The sequence below is a fragment of the Rhinatrema bivittatum genome, chromosome 10, assembly GCF_901001135.1.
Source record: "Rhinatrema bivittatum chromosome 10, aRhiBiv1.1, whole genome shotgun sequence".
Classification (NCBI taxonomy): Eukaryota; Metazoa; Chordata; class Amphibia; order Gymnophiona; family Rhinatrematidae; genus Rhinatrema; species Rhinatrema bivittatum.
Window position 1 is genome coordinate 104,909,537 of NC_042624.1, and position 20,736 is coordinate 104,930,272.

At 41.7% G+C, this 20,736-nt stretch overlaps 1 protein-coding gene across 5 annotated transcripts in view; it reads right to left on the reverse strand.

The window, feature by feature from the left end:
* The window catches only part of FGGY (FGGY carbohydrate kinase domain containing), a 340,924-nt gene that overhangs the window by 42,217 nt on the left and 277,971 nt on the right, over positions 1–20,736 (reverse strand). For 3 of the 5 annotated variants that reach the window (XM_029617869.1, XM_029617867.1, XM_029617870.1), the window contains exons 12-14: positions 20,603–20,677; positions 13,940–14,060; positions 6,969–7,063 (exon numbers count right to left, since the gene is read on the reverse strand). In XM_029617869.1, coding sequence (XP_029473729.1) covers positions 6,969–7,063; positions 13,940–14,060; positions 20,603–20,677 — 291 coding nt within the window. The remainder of the gene's footprint in view (positions 1–6,968; positions 7,064–13,939; positions 14,061–20,602; positions 20,678–20,736) is intronic. The other 2 variants (XR_003858912.1, XM_029617871.1) reach the window with 2 other exon arrangements.

The following is a 20,736-nucleotide window of genomic DNA, read 5'->3' on the forward strand; positions in this document are numbered from 1 at the left end:
TAGCTCTTATTCAGTTTTCCAGCTCTTTCGTAAAACCAATAAGCAGCGTTTTAGCAACAGTGCCAAATCCAGCAGATTTGTTATAATGGTCTCTGAGGCTCAGACAGGGGATTTTTGTATCAGTGAATTTCAACAGCAGAGCAATTGAGAAACAAAGTAACGGGAAACGCCATCTAATGAGAAGGGCAACAGATGTCATCCATATCTCATATCAGTAAATGGCCACGGTGGAGAGGACTACTGATCACAGCGCTTTAGTAAAAACATCATGCTACTGGCCAAAATTCATGCTTTCTATTATTTAACTCTGTAAGCAATGTACAAAGATTCTTTCCTAAACTATTAAGAACATATAATCTTTGCAAACTGAGACCATTTGCAACACAAAAAGGGATTGAATTAGAAGAAGTCTGATACTTGTGAGGACTAGTGCCAGTCATCAAGGCTGCTGTCCACACATCTTTCATACAGAAACATAAAACATAATGATAGTCGAAGGCCATAGAGGCCATCTGGTTTTCCCACCCACATCTCCTGTTCAGCTTTATAGTCCCTTCCTGTCAGTCAGAAATTCCTTGCTCTTGTCCCGTGTTTTCTTGAATTCTGATACAGTATGTCACAGAGTGAAGGCCTTGCACTGAAGTGGGATTGTGCTTTCCAGCCAATGACACAGCTGGGCCCCCGCCGTCAGTAGGTAGATTCGCAGAGACCAGGACTAGGTCAGCTTCACCTATACCAGCCTCCTCCTCTGCAGGTTGAGCCCTTGGGTTCAGAGGCTGGCAGGACTTAAGTGAGGGCCTCATGGATACCGGGCAGACACAGGTGAAAAACAGGCCAAGGTCAGGCAGACGCCGGCATCAAGTACCAAGCAGTGGTCAAGGCAGGCTGTTAGCAAGCAGTGTCTGGTCCAGGCAGAGGTCGGAACAGGTGGAATCATGTGGCATCAAGTACCAAGGAGTGGTCTGGGCAGGCAGATAGCAAGCAGCACCAGTCCAGGCAATGGTCGGAGCAGGTGGAGATTAGACAGCGTCAGGTTCCAAGCGATGGTCAGAGCACAAACCATCAGTCCAAGGGGAGCAGGAAAGGATTGGGTCAGGGCAAGATAAGACAAGGTAAGGAGAGAGTAAATGCAGACTGGAACAAGATACAGCAGGAACAGAGCAAGGCAGGAAGGATGGGGCTGGGTGGCTGGATAAGCCTGGGCAGGAATCAGGCAAAGCAGGCAGGGACAGACAACATGCCGCAGCATTTCAGGAGGACCTGTTGTGAAGGCATTGGCTTGGAATGTGTTGAGTGTTAAAATGCCCCGCTGTGCTGACATCATCAGAAGGCACAGTTTCCCTGGTTTCCACTGTGGGGTCCTTCTTGACAGGATGCGCGTACCTAGGGGTGGGATCAGGTGTGAGGTAGATGGAGCATCCTGGGGTGAGTGCAGCCAGTCATGGGGCTGTCCCGCGACCGGCCAAACATTACAGTACCCCCTACCTTCTAAACCTTAGGCTTATGGGGAAAGAGGTGATGGAATTCTGTCGTGAGGCAAGGGGCTTGGAAGTTTGATGCAGGCTCCCAGGTGTTCTCTTCGGGGCCAAACTCCTTCTAGGGGACGATATAATCCAGTTTTTCCTATGCCTGGAATCCACAATGGACCGTACTTCGTACTCCATATCTGCTTCTGAAATTCCTTTGGCGGGTTTCAGAACAGAGCGGGATGACCATGACAGCAGCAGCAGATTCAACAGGGAGAAATGGAAGACATTATGAATCCTGAGAACAGGAGGCAGCCAAAGTTACTGTTCCTATTTGGTGGATGACCGGAAAAGGTCCTATGAATCTTGGGGAAAACTTCATGGATGGCATCTTCAGGCGGAGGTTTCACATACTGAGCCACACTCTGTCTCCAGGCTTGAAGGGTGGTGCAATGTGACGTTTTCTGTCAGCCTGTTTTTTTTTTGTATCTCTCCGCAACACAGGGTAGGTTCTGTTTGATTTCCTGCCAAAGCTTCTCCAGATCTTGAGTTAAAGAGTTGGCCCGGGGAGGTGGGGGGGGGGGGGGGGCACGGAGTCCACAAGGATATCAGGAGTGATGGTTTTGGGTGCCTGCCGTAGACAAGGAGTGGCAGCAGGATTTGAACCCTGGATGCCATGGTTTACAGCTCACTGTTCTAACCTATACATCTAAGCTATTCCTCCACTCCCCCCCCCCCCTTCATTGGTTCCATGACCAGCTACTGCATGAAGCAGTCATTGATGGTATCCAAGAACTTTACCTCCCTTGCATGTCCTGATGCGATATTTACCCAATCAATACTCAGGTAGCTGATATTGGGATCATGGGTATGCTCTCTTGGATGCAGTCAAAACCCTGACCCAAGTTTTGTCTGGGATGCTGGATGTAGCTTTTGGGCCCTTTGCTGTCTAAGATGAGAGCAAATTCCTGTTGTTGACAGGAATGAAGAGGCAGAGGATAACATCTCCTCTGAGAATAGAAAGGTCTCTTCATTGTCCCACTTGAATACCTCCCAGATATGGAGGGTAATCTGGAATGGCAGTAGAGAGGGTCTGAAGCATAACACAGTGGTCTTTAAATTGAGCCACAACTTCCTTGACTTCATCTCCAAAGAGATTCTCTCCACTGCATTCATGCCTACGAGTCTTTCCTAGACATCTTGTCTGAGATCTGATGCCCGTAAATAACCATGCGAGTCCGTGGGCACCAAGATCTACTGCAGAGACCCTGGATGCAAAAGCATCGTAGGTTAAACTTACCATGAATGTTTCATGCTCCATTCCATTGGAAGTCACGAGTTTCCAGAGGAAGATGCTCTAAAACATACTTTACCTCTTTCAGTATGTTTTTACATATATTGAGCAAACAGTCGAAAACCCTATAACTGACACTCCATTTATACTCAAGCAAGGGCACAAATTATACTTTACAAATATGCAAGGCACCCACTGCTCTCATTACACCAACTTTTGGCGACTCACTCCTTTCATGACCTTCATAATAGGCATCATTGTGCGGTAACTCGTACCATTTGCTCACTCTGCCTTATTTATAATCATTGGTCAGTCCATATATTTTTTTTAGAAATTTTTTGTACTGAAAATTTAAAGTGCTCTGTGCTTTTGCCACTATTTCAATGAACTTATATTGTATAAAGAATATCACTTAGCTCATGAATCCAGTTTGTAATGGCTGTTATTTGTCCAAATTGCACATCCGATAGTCTATAGCAACGTGATCCATCTCCACATTGCCATGTTGTGTCCGTGCCCGACACTGTACAATGTTTCGGACGTGGTCGTCCTTCTTCAAGGGCGATGTTTCAGTTCTCCACCATTGTAGCTATACGGGCATTGAGTGTAGCACCTTGAAAAACCTTCCTCCCAATTACATCAAGGATATGAGAATCTTTCCCTGGGGGCACCAAATTGTGAATTCTAGACCTCTTGACATTTTTTAATGCAGATTTGACTACAACTGAATAAGGAGACACTTGCTGCTTCTTGAATACAGAAGACTTCTAGACACTGTATATTGTGTTTGTCTTATTCACTGGTGACACAACTGGGGAGGGGATGTCCCCTACATTCTTATCTGTGTCTCCTGCAAGATCTCATGAATGAGCACCGCCACAATTTCCTTTGGGGGTTCCACAAACTGGAGGTGTCGAGCATTTTTGCCCTGGATTCCTCCTCCTTCTATAAATCCAAGGGATGTTTTCTGCCACTCTTTGCACAAAACTGGCAAAGGAGAGGTCCTTCAGAGGATACTTTCTCCTTTCCTATGAAGTGGTCCATATTGGAAAAGTCCTAATATCTGTAGGCATACCCCTTGGAGTATTCATACTCCAGAATTATAGGTTGGTGGTTCAATCTGAGTGTACATCTGGCTAGAAGATAAGGCCTCAGTGAGGGTATCCCTTGTCTGTTGGTGTCTAGTCCCCAGTGAACATCTGCACCTTGGGGAAGAGTTCTCCCTACCCTATGCACTGGAAATTGACACCAGAATGGCAGTTCTCATTGTTTCCCCAGAAATTGGCATTGGGGCCCTTCCAGCAGATGCTATGACAGTTTCAAGTTGTGGCTAGACCTCTGTTTGTAAGGCTACTGATATTGGTGTTGATACATTAATGCTTGCAGTTCTGTGATCCAATGCTGCCTGCTTCTTCTTCTCTAACTCCTCCTCAAAAACTGATGATGCCAATATAGCATGAGAATTGACCACATTTTCCTGGGGCTTTTGAGGAAGACCAGTTGTTGGCATTCAGGCCATTGGAGGCTGTTGTCATCGACACAAAAAAAGGGCAGCCTAAGGGCATTCTGGGGCGAGAACAAGAAGTACGAATGGAAGATGCTATTTTATAAGTGATGTATGTGTTTATATTATCGGATTCATTAATATAATTTTACGCCTGCTAATTGAATAGTGCAAGTGAAATCAAACTTGTTTGTTGTCTGCACTTCTTGGGTGGGAGGACTGGGTGAACTGCTAGAGGCTCAGGGTGAACTGGATATGGACTGGGTGAATTGGCGGAAGTACTGGCGAACTGCTGATTTCAAGTACACATGCAAATGAGTATTTTCTAAATGGTATATGCATATACTTTATAAAATACCTGACTCCATGTATAAATCAGGGTTATTATATGTAAATATTTTTTACACCTAAAATATATAAGCATATATTTATAAAATAGGTAGAGAAACTAAGCATTTTCATTGCATTGCAAAAATTTGGTTGTACTGAAACATACGTGTTTACTTTCAGAATTACATTGTATTTTATAAACTGTGCAGTCCTGCTGCAGTGTTTATAAAATCCTAGGATAAATCAGCATTGTATCCATTTACATGCACAAATCCAGTACTGAGAATAGGTTTAAAAGTTATGTTCTATGGGGAGGAGGGAGGGATTATGTGGCTGATTTGTCTTGCTGTGTACGGAGAACATTGGATAAAGATAAGCAATTTTGCTTTCTCCGTGGACAAGCAGGACAAGAATCAACCACATAAGTGAAGAATCGGAGGCTGAGGGTTGCATGGAAATCTTTGCTATATGTTGAAAATTCTTTGAGAAGCATGTAACCCATGTTTTCACCAGAGGATGGAGGGTAGAGTTGGAGGAAAATTAGTTAAATAGGCTGTTTAAGGCAGCTTGGCTAAAACTGCTATCTTGACATGAGGCACTTTCTAGGCAGTACTGAGCAGTAAAGATATGGATAGAAGAAAAGGTGGCTGATCGACATATATGTATCTTCAATGGAGACAGAGCGAACATCTGCTAAGAAAGCTGCTGGAAACTACAGTCTTTGAAAACACTTAAAATTTTCAGGAAAAGAATTCAGGACGACAACATCACATTAACAACTGCCCATGTGAATTGTTGCCCTTTGAGAAAACCAGTAGTCTGTTCTATTTCCAGTCTTGTGCTCCTGTTTAAATTAAATGAGAAGTCCTGTGCAAAAACGTGATTATATATAGATAGATCTCTTTCTCTCTCTATATATATATATAATCTATATATATGCTGCATATTCACAGAAATACAGTTTGAGGGTTATTTTCAAAGTTATAAAACAGTGATTTACACACGGAAGTAGCATGTTAAAATTGCTCACCCAATATGCGGGCATACTTACATGCATAAATAATATATGCCCTGACATTTACCCACATTCCTGAGAGGTGTTTGGGGAGGTCTGGGTGAGTTTCTCATGTACACACACACACACACGTTTTGATTTTAAAAAGTATGTGTGTAAAATCTCTCAGCAAAAGTAGTCACACAAATTAATAAGTGTAAGTCTGTGGGATGGTTTTGAGTCATTTTCAACGCATATTTATGCATGAAAGTTTGCTTTGAAAATTTGTGCAATTTTTGAAGGCTTCTACAAAATTACCCTCTATATGCATGAATCAGTGGATGCCCTGGAATAAAGTTTATTTAGAAAAAAGGAAGCCTGTTCTTGGATCTTTACTCTTCCTTATGTATTTTGGATGGAGATTAAATTCTATTCCATAGAGATGTCAGGCTTGGTACAATTTAATTCCCACCTATTATAAAATGCTTTTAATTACACTGTTACAAAAAGCAAATACATGCTCCTTTCACAAACTGCTGTATAAATGTACTAGCAATATAGCAAGGTTTGTGAAAACAGGGATATTATGTACCATGGAACTGATGCATAGGAGGGGGGGAAAGGAATTAAGGCCAGTTGATTTATATTTAAAACTCTTGCAAAGATGCAATACTAAATCAATTGTGTTTACTAAGTACCCTTGCCACAAGGATTAGTTCTTTAAAATTTGAGATTGTTCAATGATGATGATATACATTACTTTCTGAGATCATAGTTTCTCTTCTTCAGATGCTGAAGAAGGGACCAATGTGCTCTCGAAAACTCACATCATCATATTTGGATAATCCTTTATGTTGGACCAATAAAAGTTATTATAAACTCCCTGGAGGCCGTGCCACATACATTAATGGTAACTGACTCATGCCAAGGGAGTCTGCAAGGAGGAGAGAGACTGGCATTGGAAGGTATATTGGCTAGCTGTGGCACATCACTCTCACTGATGCCAGGCAGGGAAATATGCCAGCATGCTAGGGTCTTAGTACATGGTACTCACTGGCCTTAGCATGAACAGTGAGTGTTACTGCACAGGCCACTTAATGTACCAATATTTCCTTTCAAGTGAAACCATCTTCCACATGACCAGCAACTCCCAAATACTTGCACATTAAAAACAGAAAAATAAAATGAAAAACAGAATTGCAGAAAATATTTCTAAAATCTATAACTACTTGCTGTAAAACTGGAAATCACTTTTTTTTTTTTTGGCAGACCCAGTATACTAAACTTCTTCATTGTAGACACACAAAAGTGACTGCAAGGAACAGAAGAGCAGCTGAAGGCAGCTGGGTTCAGAATTTTCCATTCCCTAGTCAGACATACCTGTATAGAGGCGAAATCCCCAGAGGCACAGGCTCCGAGAACAGCAGCACCCACTAGCACAGACTCTACCTCCCTGGAGAGAACGACAGGCATGCCTAAACAAGACACTGAGTCAGTTAGTGAAATGAAAGGGTGCAGTACAAAGAACAGATTATGCAGTAAGTTGCTCAAAAACAGCAGCCGGATACTCATTCTAGCTGTCAGAAGCTCCATTCTAAAATGTATTTTGCAGTCCGTGCAAGGCTGTGCTGAAGACTGATTCCAGTGACTTCATACAAACTGATTCCTCTCATATGCTAAGCTGCTTGCTAAAGCTGGTATTTTATTTAGGGAATGGGGGTAATACCTGTAAAAGACTTTGCCCTCCTGCCACTGGCTTTCCCAAAACAATCATAAATAAACACATTGACAAAACTGAGCTGATACTTTCTAGATAGACATTGATTGTCTTTATGTGTAGCCCACAGGCTGCTGTGGAAGGAAAATGCCACTTCTTTCTGAGTTAAGATAGAAAGAAAAAGAAATATGAAAGAAAAAGAAAAAGGAGAAAGAGCTAAAAAGAAAAAAATAGTGGTTATTCTCTGATTTTTCTCTAAAAAATGCTTTATAGAGGACCATATTCAGTCACTGTCTGGACAGTAAATTTATCCAGCCAACTCTGGAGGTATATTCAATAGTATAGTTGTACTATTGAATATAACCAGTTATCTTAAAGTTATCTGGCTAACTTTAGGATACCTCTTTGGCCCGACCAAACAGGCCTAGATTTATCAAAACACTCTAAATATAGCGGAAATAACGCCTGTGATAAAAAAGGGGTGTGGTTAGGCTAATTTCCCTGTTTACGTATTGCATAGGTAATTGCCGCAAGCTGCGATAAATTTATCACACGTAACCGACCAAAAAGGTTTTTATTGCACATGCCGAGAGAGAGAAAGCAAACCTATGTAGAAAACAATATGTTACTTTACCATTTATAACACTGTAAGAGGAGGCACTTTTAACTCTGGGTGGAGTAGGTTTGGGGGGGTGGGCAGTTTTACATACATAGAGGTATGAACAGCGAAGTTGAGATCATTGAAGATTTTTTTGTCATTTGGAGCGATGAAAGGTAAAAGAAGAGTTGATTTGTTCAATGTACTCTCTACCTAGCTTGATCTAATACGAAATGATAAATGACCCTGTAAGCCAGCTAACTCAACTCCTTTCAGTTATGGCCCCGGAACGCTCCTAACTTGGGCCGGGATTTTCTAACGATGCACAGCTCTATGAATCGCGTGGTGCAGGGGGGAGAAGCGGGGGGGGGGGCGGGCCTGTGATTGCTGGCAGCGATCGCACCTCTGTGGTGTGATCGCGGCCGACTTTCGCACCCAATAGCGCCATCGTAAAAGGTGGTGCTATTGGGCGCGAAATTGGAAACGAAAAGGCTCCTTACCTTTTCGCCGTCTGCGCTGTCTTTGCTGCGTCCGCCCCGACACCTCCTCTTCCGGTGACTACTCCTCCCTGATCTGGCTATCGCACGTGAAAAGTCCCTTTTCGCGTGCGCTAGCTTTAGAAAATAATCCCCTTAGCCAGCTAAATTAGTAAGTGGCTAAAATATAGCTGGCTAAGTGCCCAAATCTTCATTTAGCCAGAAAACATCTCAGTTACCTGTCTAAATGCTTCTGATATGGATCTCTATGTGTTCTGAAGACAGAAGCCCGGATTTTCTTTCTGAGATTACTAATGGGGCAAGAAGATGAAATTAAACAAAAGTATGGAATTTATGATTCTTTTGTAAAATAAGTGCACACTTTTAATGGCACTGTTCCATTCCATTTTCCCTCCCATTTGGGTGCAGCAGTCATAGCATTAAATTGTTTCGCCTGCCTCAGAATAACTGGGGAAAAAAAAAAAAAAGATAACCAAGCCACTGGTCAACACTTTTTAAATAGCTTCATACCAAACTGACACATGCCAGGAACTATCAGCTTTTAAAATAAGAAAAAAGAAAATGTACTAATTTTCTCACTAAAGCTATTAGCTATCGCAGCTCCCCATGAACCCCACTGTTCCACTAACCACTCCTCAACCCTCAATCAACTACACTCGGTTAGAAGAACTTGACACAACTTCATCCGCCGAGATCCAAGGAATTCTAAGGAAATGAAACCATCTTCTCATCCCTCGGATCACATCCCAGCCAAACTACTACTAGCAATTCCAGAATCCATCTCCAAAACCCTGGCAGACATCATAAATTGCTCCCTCACACAAGGATTCTACCCGGACAACCTCAAACTTGCCTCACTCAAACCCCTTCTCAAAAAACCAAATCTCGACTCAAACGATCCTAACAATTTTAGACCGATAGCTAACCTCCCATTCATAGCCAAGATAATGGAAAAATTGGTAAACTCACGACTCTCAAACCACATTGAAGACAACAACCTTCTATTTCCATCACAATACGGATTCCGTAAAACCTTAAGCACGGAAGCCCTCCTCATCTCTATGACTGACCACATCATCCTAGGATTAGACAAAGGACAAGCCTTCCTTCTGATACTACTCGACCTCTCGTCTGCATTTGACACGGTCAATCACTCCCTTCTCGTCAACCAATTATCAGCCATAGGTATCTCAGGCACTGCCCTATCATGGTTCAGAACCTTCCTCAGCAACAGAGGTTATAAGGTTAAGATTCATAATAAAGAATCCTCTATACACCCCGCATCAGTAGGAGTCCCTCAGGGCTCATCCCTGTCTCCTACCTTGTTTAACATTTATCTATTACCCTTATGTAAACTTCTCACTGACCTCAATCTCAAACATTTTCTCTACGCTGACGATATTCAGGTCTTGATCCCCATCGAAGAGTCGCTCGCAAAAACACTGTTGCACTGGGAATCCTGCCTCCAAAATATCAAACAACTTCTTACAAGTCTCAACCTGATACTAAATTCATCAAAAACAGAACTTCTACTCATCACACCAGAAAACAGCTCCATCTCATACACCCATCCTACCGTACCAAACACCACACAAGTGAGAGATCTAGGAGTTCAAATTGACAATCACCTAAACCTGAAAGATAACATCAACAAAACCACCAGAGACTGCTTTTATAAGCTCCAAGTGCTGAAAAGAATACGACCCCTCTTCCACACACATGACTTCAGAACAATCCTACAATCAATCATTTTCGCAAAGCTGGACTATTGTAACACCATCATGCTTGGTCTCCCTTCATCACACACCAAACCATTACAAATGGTCCAAAACGCCTCCGCCCGTATACTCACCAACACCAGGAGAAGAGAACACATAACACCTATCTTGATGGACCTCCATTGGCTGCCCATCCACTTCAGAATAATCTACAAGGCCATTCTCACCATTTTCAAAAACATCCATCAATTAGCCCCAATCGATCTACATATCCCCCTCCGATTACACCATTCCACAAGACCGACAAGAGATGCTTACAAAGGATCACTTCAAGTACCTCCAGCCAAGACTACCAGACACATCACGCTCAGAGATCGGGCATTCTCCACAGCCGGTCCAACATTATGGAACTCCATTCCCCCGGATCTTAGAATGGAACCCAACATCTCAACATTCAAGAAAAGACTCAAGACGTGGCTGTTCACGCAGGCCTTTCCTAACTCCAATTCCATCTAACTTCCTTCTTTCAACACGCTCCGCTAGCATTAGCGTTAATAGCCACCTCTTACAATGTTATTTATACTTATATATAACTATCTGATCTTCATTTCCCTTCTCATTCCAAGTTATTGTTTTCCTTGTTATATGTAACTGCTTTTCTGCACTATTGTTTAAATGGTAAAGTTTATTATAATTACACCCCTGTTTCTTGTGAACCAGCATGATGGGACCACCGTCTTGAATGTTGGTATATAAAAAAGTTAAATAAATAAATAAATAAATAAATAAATTAGCTGCCTGCTTCCTCTGGAACCTGCTTTCTATTACTGGCACTTTGGAGAGATTTTTAACAATAACCTCAAACTGATGATGATCCTCAACTCATTGGCTTAAACCAACATTTCCCAACCTTATCAAGCTGAAGGGGTACACCTGCATTAACAAAAACATTGTGTGCTACATCAGACTCCACCAGAAATGCAGAGGACTTGTACGGGCCAAAATAAGAGCTGAGGGAAGCACTGAAAAACCCAACTAGTCTCTTCCAAATTTTAAAACAAAGGGAGCGAGGAGATGGCGACACGCATGAACTTTATCACGATGGACCAGCTCCCTCTATGTACAAGTGCAGGAGAAGTCAGTGTGGTGTGGGCAGCCAGCTCAGTTACCTTGGCTGCTGCATGTGACTGCCAGAGCTCCTTCACTGCTGCTGCTCCCAGCACTCAGAATAAGTTGCATCCAGTGTTAGTGCTCACTCTCCCAGTCTGACTCAGCCTGGAGATAAGACAGAGGCTGGAAAGACTCAAATGAGGTGGCTCAGGTGGGGGATGGTAAGGAGGTGCTGTGTGAAAATAATTGTGCAGCAAACAGCAGTTCCCATCTATCCATGCCCTGCATGCTAACCCAGGATATGGGCGATTAATAAATACAATAAAAGATAAATACATTAATTACCACAGTAGCTAGGAAGAGGAGACATGCATGATCACACATGTTTTCAAAAAGGAGTTCTTACATATTTTAGATCCACTACTGGGGTTTCTTATTGCTGCAAGATGCTGAGAGCAGAGCCCAGATGCTGGCCTAGATCTGAGCATCAGGCAGCGGTGACTTTTCTGCTGCCTGATGCTCAGGTCTGAAAGCACAACAGCATGCATGCCATGATGCAGACTGCTTGGGAAACACTGGCTTAAGCAACATGCACAGATCCTAGCAGTCCCATCTCAGGAGAGCTCAACCCAGTGCTTGCAATGATACCAAGTTCTTTTCCGTCCCAACCCCCGTGGAGCCCGCAGGAATAGAAACGCCCGGTATTTTAGAGAAGCCTTGCCTAACCATGCAAAGTTCCAAACTGCAATATTCATCTCTCTGTCTGCATGTGAACAGACCCACTCAGTCAACAGAGAATTAAGAACTGAAATCACAGTTAGCAAGAGGCAGCTCTAGCAACGCTATCTATCTAGCTTTTCTAATAGGCGATCGTAGTGAAGCAGCAAACACCAGGGAGCCGCCCACGCAAGTTGTTCATGGTAGCCAATGACTGAACTGCCTTAGCTTGATAACTGAAGGTTTCCTTGCCAATTATTTTGTCTCTATCTTAAATCTCAACCCTGATTTTTTTTTTTCTGGGGCAGAGCAAACTGAAATGCAGTCGAGACTGAGTAGCACCCTTTCAACAATAGTTTCCTTTATTTATTTTTTAACAACACATCTGGGGTCATTTTCCTAAATCAGAGCTGAAACAGAGGTATAGTAGTGTTTTGCTGTATTTGGCCGACCCAGTCAACATTACAGAACTGACATTTCATTACAATTTCTACTAGGCTTGGACTTAGGCATAGGCTAATTAAGTAACTGCCTGGGTGCCAAATTTTGAAGGCGCCAAATACCTGGGCTGAAGAGGAGCCTGACTTCACTTGTTTTAAAGATTCGGGTGCCTTGATTCCCACTCGTCTCTTTCCCTTCCCCACATCTCCCCCAACAAATACAAGGACAGTGGTGCAGTAAAAGCTTGATGCCATGCAGTGGGAAATTTTGTTCAGAGCATGCGGCTGCCTGTGGCAAAACGCGGGGAAACTGAAGTACATGTCTGATCAGCAAAAGGTGTAAAATCTTCATGCAATTGTCAAAGACCCAAATATGCTGTATTAATCTCTTTTTAAAGCGTTAGCTACCAGGTTCAGATTTTGTTGGATTTCTAGCTTGTACTTTTAGCTGGGAAGACAAATTTATTTATACAAGGATGATTCATCACAACGAGGATGATCCTTTAATGTCCCCTTCTTAGCGAAAAGGCTAGTTTGCTGCTAGGGCTGCTTGCACTGTATTTATAGAGCGTTAAATATGAGGAGTATTCTAGAGTACTTCAAACAGGGATAAACTGCAAGTCAGGAATCCATTTAAAGAACAAACAAAACTTGTGCGTGTGTGTGTGTACGTGTGTGTGTGTACGTGTATGTGCATGTGTGTGTGTACAGTGAGGGAACGGGTGGGGGAAGGGAAGAGCAAAGATTCTGACACATTTTGACTTGTTAAAAATATTACTTTTCCCTGGTATTCAAGTGGTGTAATGTCCATTTTAACAAAGTATTATGCAGACCTCCCTTCTTTTTTTATTTGCTCATTTTCAGTGCAATGGACTCATTTCTGGAATGCCAGTTATGTTATCTCGTGGCCTCTGATGGGTTAAACAGAAATGTGAAGGCAGCAGTCAGATGAACTCTTGACATCCCTTGTCGGCCCCTTGCTGTTACAAATGGGGGGGAAATTCCAGGACTGCAGAAAAAAGGCCCTCTTTGTCCTGGTTTGTTTTTGGCCATTAGTTATAGTCAAATGATTCTGGTTTAAACTTTAATCTCAAAGGCCACTGCAAAACCTTTTTATTTTTGACATCAAGAAATGGCTTCGGAGGTCACTGTGACTTTTCTGATTCTTTTGAAGTAGATAAGGGTAGGCGTGGATCTGATAACATCTTGCTTTATAAATAGGAAGGTACTTTAGCAAGATTCTGCATTTTTTCTTAGGTCAGTGACTGCTCATTCAGCTCTGTGCTTCCGCTGCCATTTATAACAATTGACTCCATCCAGGTTTTCATCTTCCATGCTGAGCCCAAGCAGGATTGGATGCACATTTCTCTATAGCACTGCAAAATCCAAGGCAGGAATTTTATTTGAAATAGTCAACCCTTAATTATACCAGGTAGAGTAGTCTGTACATGGAGGACAGTAACAGCACCAGGATTTCTGTCCATAATCTAAGACAAAAATGTATCGAATAGGGTCTTTAGCACCATCTGAGAGCTGACACATCCTCTGTCTTACCTGTGATGTCAGCATGCATCTGCACAAGCAGAGAGTTCTTGCTCAGCCCACCACAAAGGAACAAGGTGGTGATGTGATGTCCTGCAGCCTGCATTATTTCCAAAATGTGTCGCGTTCCCAGCTAGAGAAAAGCAGGACAAGCCTATTAAATGTAAAAAGGTAGACAGCGTGGCAGTAACAGCCAAAACCGATGAGAAAAATGACTGGCATTGGTGCTGCTCTAGAACTAGGTTCTCCTCTCTCCCAATTTAGTTCCTTTGCATCAAGGGCCTAAACTAAGAAGGATTACTTTGCATAGATTGCCTAACTTTCAGACCTATTCAGCAGACTGCATTTGCACACTTAAGTGGATGCTTGGAGATTTACCCAGCGCGGGCCATACAGCTTATAAAAGCACCATGTAGTTCTGCTCTGAAAGTACACAGGTATGGCTCAGTATGCATGAAGACTTCCAATGCAATTAAAGCGCTTACTTTCGCTACCTACTTTAAAATGTATGCGTGTATATTTTAGGTGCGAAAAAAATATGTACATGTAATAATGTTGATATATACATGGAAGCAAGTATTTTATAAAGTATGCACGTATACCATTTTGAAAATACTTGCATGTGTATTTGAAATCATCAGGCCGCTGATACCTCTGCCAATTTGCCTAGACCCTCTAGCACAGAGTGGAGGCAATGCATATCTATCTCATGCATATTCATTGTGGATATCCTGAAAACATGGTCTGTTTGTGGCTCTTAATGACTGGAGTTGGCCACCCCTGTTCTAGCATTCACCCTGAACCCCGATCCTGTTCACCCAGACCTCCCACCCAAAAATTGCAGCCAACAGACAAGTCCAATTTCACTTGCGCTACTCAATTAGCAGGGATAAAAGCGTACAAATAAATCTGATAATTTATACCAGAATATCTCTCATAAAATATCAACTTCCACTCTTACTTCTCGACCACGCCCTGGAACATCCGTACTGCCCCTTTTTTTTTGCACTGGTAAAATGTGTACGTGAAAATGAAAATGTGCATATTTTCCATGTTTACAAGACAGCATATTCGTGAATATATGCTATATGCTATTTTTTTTGCACAGAACTCCTTTGAAAATTTAGTCATCACCAACTACGAGTTCACGTCAACACTAGGAATACTGGAGTAAACAAGATGAATACAAGCTTTCCTAAATGTCTATATATTCTCTTAGAACAGATACTACTTGGGGGCTCAACATCGCTTTCTTCTTTGATGGTAGGGGGGGGGGGGGGGGGGGGGGGAAAGAGGAATTGGATTCAGACAACAACCAACATGGACCCTAACTTTTACGATCTGGGGTACTGAGATGCAGATATAAAGGGGAAAAAGCACAAGACTGCTTCTATGGCCAAGTTCATAAGCAAAGCACTTCACGCAGCACCGTCTGAATTTTCAAGAAGGCTCGTCACCCAGTAAAAATCTTGCTAGCCATTAATTTTTCTAGGGGTTATCATAAAGCTTGGGGATAAGGGTAGCAACTGCTGCTTCATGCAGTTAAGAGAAACCTAGGGGTAACCTGCACGGCACAGCAGATACTACCATAAGAAGCTTGCGGGGCAGACTGGTCTTTTTCTGCCTTCATGACTATGTTACTATCTTATGTCATGTACTATGTTACCCATTATTGTTTATAGCAAAAACACTGATATGCTGGCCCGAATAATAATCACAGAAGGCAAGGGTCAGTATCAGCATTGCAAGCAAAGCTTTATGGGACTGGAAGAGTGGCCAAGGTACTTTGAGCATTGTCTTTCTTATGGGTGTGAAACGAACAGTAATACCGGCAGCATCCTAATAGTACCGTCCTCATCGTAACTACTATAATGCCACTGCATTATCATCGCCAGCAACGAGTTCACATCAACACTAGGAATACTGGAGTAAACTTGACTTTGATGAATACAAGCTGTCCTAAATGTCTGGGTCGCGGGTGCCAGGTCACTGGTAGCTACTGGCAATGGTGCTATTTAATCTCTCAGAACAGATACTAGTTGGGGGCGTAAGTTAAATAGCATATTTATCCGCCTCACATACGGGTAGTGCAGCCTGGAGCTATCAATTACTAATCCCTCTCTCTCTGTCTTTCAGGGTCTCCTGCTGCTGCTATCTGGACTACTGTAGAGGGAGTCAGCGACAGGAAATAAGTCCAGAGAGAAATACTGGAGGCAGGCACCATGGCTTCCCTCCCTGGACTGGTGCAGGCTGTGAGAGTAAAGAAAGCAGCACCCACAGAAATGGTGCTCTTCTCCTACCAGCCCACTACATATGAAAGCTGTCTCTTAGATTCTATGCTGAGCTGTAAGACAGCAGAAGACAACTAAAATAAATAAGCTTCATCAGTAACAGCAGTATCCTTTTCAAGGTATTCTTATGTAAACCTGTCCAAAAAAATGCCTTTAAATTGAAATCACGACCAAGACCAAAAAGTACAGTGCTTGCTTTGCTTTTACATGACTGCCCCCAGATCAGAACAAAATTAATTATGTGGGGGTGATGTAGACTCTGTTGCATCATGAACAGAAGCAGAAAAACGGAGTGCCTCCCTATCCAGCCTATCCAGCCTCCCTATCCAGCCTATCCAGCCACCTTCAGAGCAACCAAAACTTAAAGGCAAAAAAAAAAAAAAAAAAAAAGTCTGTGAAGAGAAATATCCTTCCAGCTTTGAATTTATCCCTTCCCCCTTAACTTTTTCCCACACAGTGGGTCTGAATTATCTGGTTATCTCCAGTAAAATAAGTCTCACAAAACACAAGTGACATAAAAGAAGGACTGATACTCAACAGGTACCAAAGTGATATGTAGACTAGGAAGACAGGCATAAAAGTGGCCTAGGGAGAGGAATCAGGACAGGATGATACAATTCATTAAGCATCATTAACGGGCTCCAACAATGGATTAAGACCCTCTGGGGTACCTCTGCCTCCATAGGTTGACTATTATATAGCCGTCAACCTATGGGGGTCCTGGGCAATCTAGAACTGATGGTGACCAGAGGACATTAATATTATGATGCTAGCAGCATTATAGCTTTGTCCCATGTCGTCGTCATCATCACTGCAGCAGTATCGTATTTGTTCACACAAGAGTAGGCAACTCTGGGCCTTCAGTGCCACAAACAGAATATCCATGATAAATCTGTGTGCAATTTCTCTCATGCATGTTTTTTATGGTCAGCCTGAATATCCAACTGGCTGTGGGGTCCATATAACAGATTTAGGGACTTTGATCTAATCCCACCTGCTGGATTGGACCTGGGGTTTTTACGTTCATGTTAAGTGCTACAGCTGCAATTTAATTATACATATACAATATTGAAAGTTGCACAACTGAACATAAACTGAAGGGCAAATGATAGCTGGGGAGTAAAGATAAAACAGAGGGCAGCCCAAGTTTAAACAGATACATACAGTTAGAAGGACCAGCCAGCTAGACACTGGCTGGTCCTGTACTCTGGAACACCATGTCACTCGAAATAAGACTACAGACAAATCTGAAATTATTCAAAACTAATCTGAAAACCTGGCTTTTTAAACTAGCATTTTATAAAGATAAAGAAAAGGAGAAAAATAGTTGATAGATAAGGATGCACCAAGCTAGAAGTTTTTAGTAACCTACATAAGCATATTAATGTTAAAATCAAACTGCCTAATTTGTTCCTAACAATCAGGTTTAATTTACACACCTAGTTTATTATTTTACATTGTTACCGTACTATGATGGCACACGAGTAATTTGTAATCTATACCACCTATATTTCTCTTTATCGTGCTCTTCTGTAAACCGTTGTGATGGTATTTAACTTAACGACGGTATAGAAAATTTTTTAAATAAATAAATAAAAACAATATATTTTTTACCTTCCATACACTCGTGTGACTTATTAAGAAGAACTATTGTATATGTTTCCCTTGGATCTATTCGTAAGATGAGTGTACAGTGTGATTAGGTGTCAAAAATTGTATCTATTTTTTGCTTGCATGCATTTATAAAGACATATTACAAATGAAATCTGAACGGTATGTGATTGGAATTCACAGCACTGTTTAGCAGTGCCAGACTGCATTTGCCTTGTGCCCCAGTTTGACACAAATGGAAATCTTTAATCCGGTGTTGAGCTGCTAATTGAAAAGACAGTCTAACGAGGTTCTTCTCAAGGTTATTTTTAAACTGTACCTTCGTGTTAGGCAAGTCATTCATGAAAAGAACAGTAGCCTTCATAGCACAACTTCTCTCAGTTTTGTTTCAGCTGTAACATTTTTCTTATATCAAACTCTTTCCTTCCTTACAGACATTAGGGATTTGTCATCCAAAGCATATATATATGTATTCCAAATAAATGCAGGAAAAAACATGAAAGGGTTTTCTGTAGCATGCTTTGCCTTGAAGACTTATTTTGTATTGGTCCAGGTTCAAGACGTACAATAGCTGGGCTTCAAGCAACACACATACTTCATCACTTTAACAGTTTACTGTAATAGCTTCTCTTCAGTTAGGCTTCCAGTGGCATTGAAGAGTCAGTTCAAGATCCAAATAAAGGCCATTTTGTTAAAAAAGAAAATCAAATACTGTGTGTCTACTTGCCTGGAAAAAAAATCTCTTCCGTGAGAATTTTTAATTAAAATAGGACTACTTCTCCATGGAATGCTAATTTAGCTTGGGCTGGATAAAATGCAAATTGGTATGCAAATTGTATTTAAGAAAACGAATCTGCCTTTGAAAATCAAATAAATTAACACAAGGATGGAATGAGATTTTCAGTAATATCAGGGTTATTCAGAGAAGGAACATTTTGTACAGTGCTCACTACAAAAATGTGGCAGGTGAGCATCTGAAAATGTAGTTTTCCTTTAGATAATTTGAACTTTTCAAATTTAAGAAGTATTATTTTATTTATTTATTCACTTTTTGTATACCAATGTTCGTGAGAGCTTCATATCGGTTTACATCAAACGGACCATTGCATTTTTTTCTCCATATGTATGCATCACAATTTTCCTACAGTACACTGACAAAGCACTTGTATAAGATGTAATTCTATTGACCTGTACATGTGAGAGCTTTTCTAATTCATCAGCATGGAATATTGCTTCACTGACCTTGATCGTAGTGTTGGCATACCTCTGTGGTAGGCCTAATGGCTCAGCAGTTAATATCATCTGCCTCATGGGAGACCAAGAGGTCCATATTCAAAAGCATTTAACTGGCTAACTGAGAAGTTAGCCGGCTAAATTATTTGGATACATATCCAGCTAAATTCTACATGGCTAATAAGTTAGGTGGCTAGAATTTAGCCCGATAAGTTAGGAGCATTCTAGGGGCGTAAATGGGATGAATTGAGTTAGCTGGCTAAGGTAACAGTCTAACTCCAATATTCAGAGTTAGCTGGTTGGGCCAAAAAGCTGCCCTAAAGTTAGCTGGTTAAACTTATCCGGCTAACTTTTAAGATAGCCGGGTATATTCAGCGGCGTGGTTGCACTGCTGAATATATAGTGCTAGTTAGCTGAATACATTTATCCAGCGAATTAGCAGAGCCTCACAGAAGCTGAATATGGATCTCCAACATCTGAGGCTAAACTCGGAGCACCATGGAATCTAGCCATGGCTAAAAAAAAACAAACCCCAAAAATCAATAAATTGTAGTATTCTCAAAAGCATAACTCTCCATATCAACTATGGAGAGTTATCTAAATCCCAGGGTAACTGTAATGAGTTATAGTAGAAACTGTCAGCATTCTGTATTCATGAGTTTAATTAACTTTACAATCAGAGTGCAAATGCTTCAACAATGAATAGGGAACATTCCAGAACATACAATGACGAGGAAATGAAGCATTTGCATTCTGATTTTAAAGTTTTGGCCCCAGGTCTTGGGAGAGTAAATTGACCTGAATGCATCCTACACCAAAGTATTTGAGAATCTTTATCCAAGTGGGAGAGGAGAATTGTTGAGTGCTGGAGAGTATCTGAGGGAAAGGAAACCTTTCAGGAGTCAAGGGATGTCTGAGTTTTTCCTACTACATTTTGCTCAAGGTGAATGAAGATTATATTTTGAGTTGGTGGACTCTTTGAAGACCGTGTCTGATCTATTTTTGTATTTGCTACAATTGAAAGAACTATTTCCTGGGCTTCTTCATATTTCTGTACTGCCGGGTTTCTTGATTTTTCTCAGCAAACTTCACTCTTGTTTTGGTGTATGGACTTTCTTCTTGGAGTGACTTGAGCTTGATTCCCTGGGGCTTCCACGTTAGCCTCGCCCCCATGATCAGAATCCGGTTTCCAGACCCTGCTCTGCATTGGAAAGTGCTCAGCAGCATCTGAAGAGTGCCCCCTCCCTCCACCCCACTGTAAAAGGAAAGGGATTACAACACTTACAAAAGCATGCACGCTATTCTATCCCTCTCAGCAACCTGCACAAGATAGCGGTGCAACGCATACAGTGCTTTTAGCACATGTACCTTACACTTACTTTGATACGGAAAACTACTTGCATGGTTTCTTTGAAAATTAGGTTTAAAGTGTCTGCACACTTTACAACTATGTGAGCTATTTGAAAATCACTCCTAAACAAGTGCAGAACAAGACAATCTATGTTTCTGCTTTAAAAATAATACCTTTAAACTGACTTACAGCAATGCTCTGAATTGTTGCCAAGTAGTAAACAGCAAGATCATCAAGGCTCTGCGACAATGTCAGTCCAACAATCTACGTAAAAAAAAAAAAGAAAGAAAGAAATAACTCACGCACATATTTAAATCAGCACA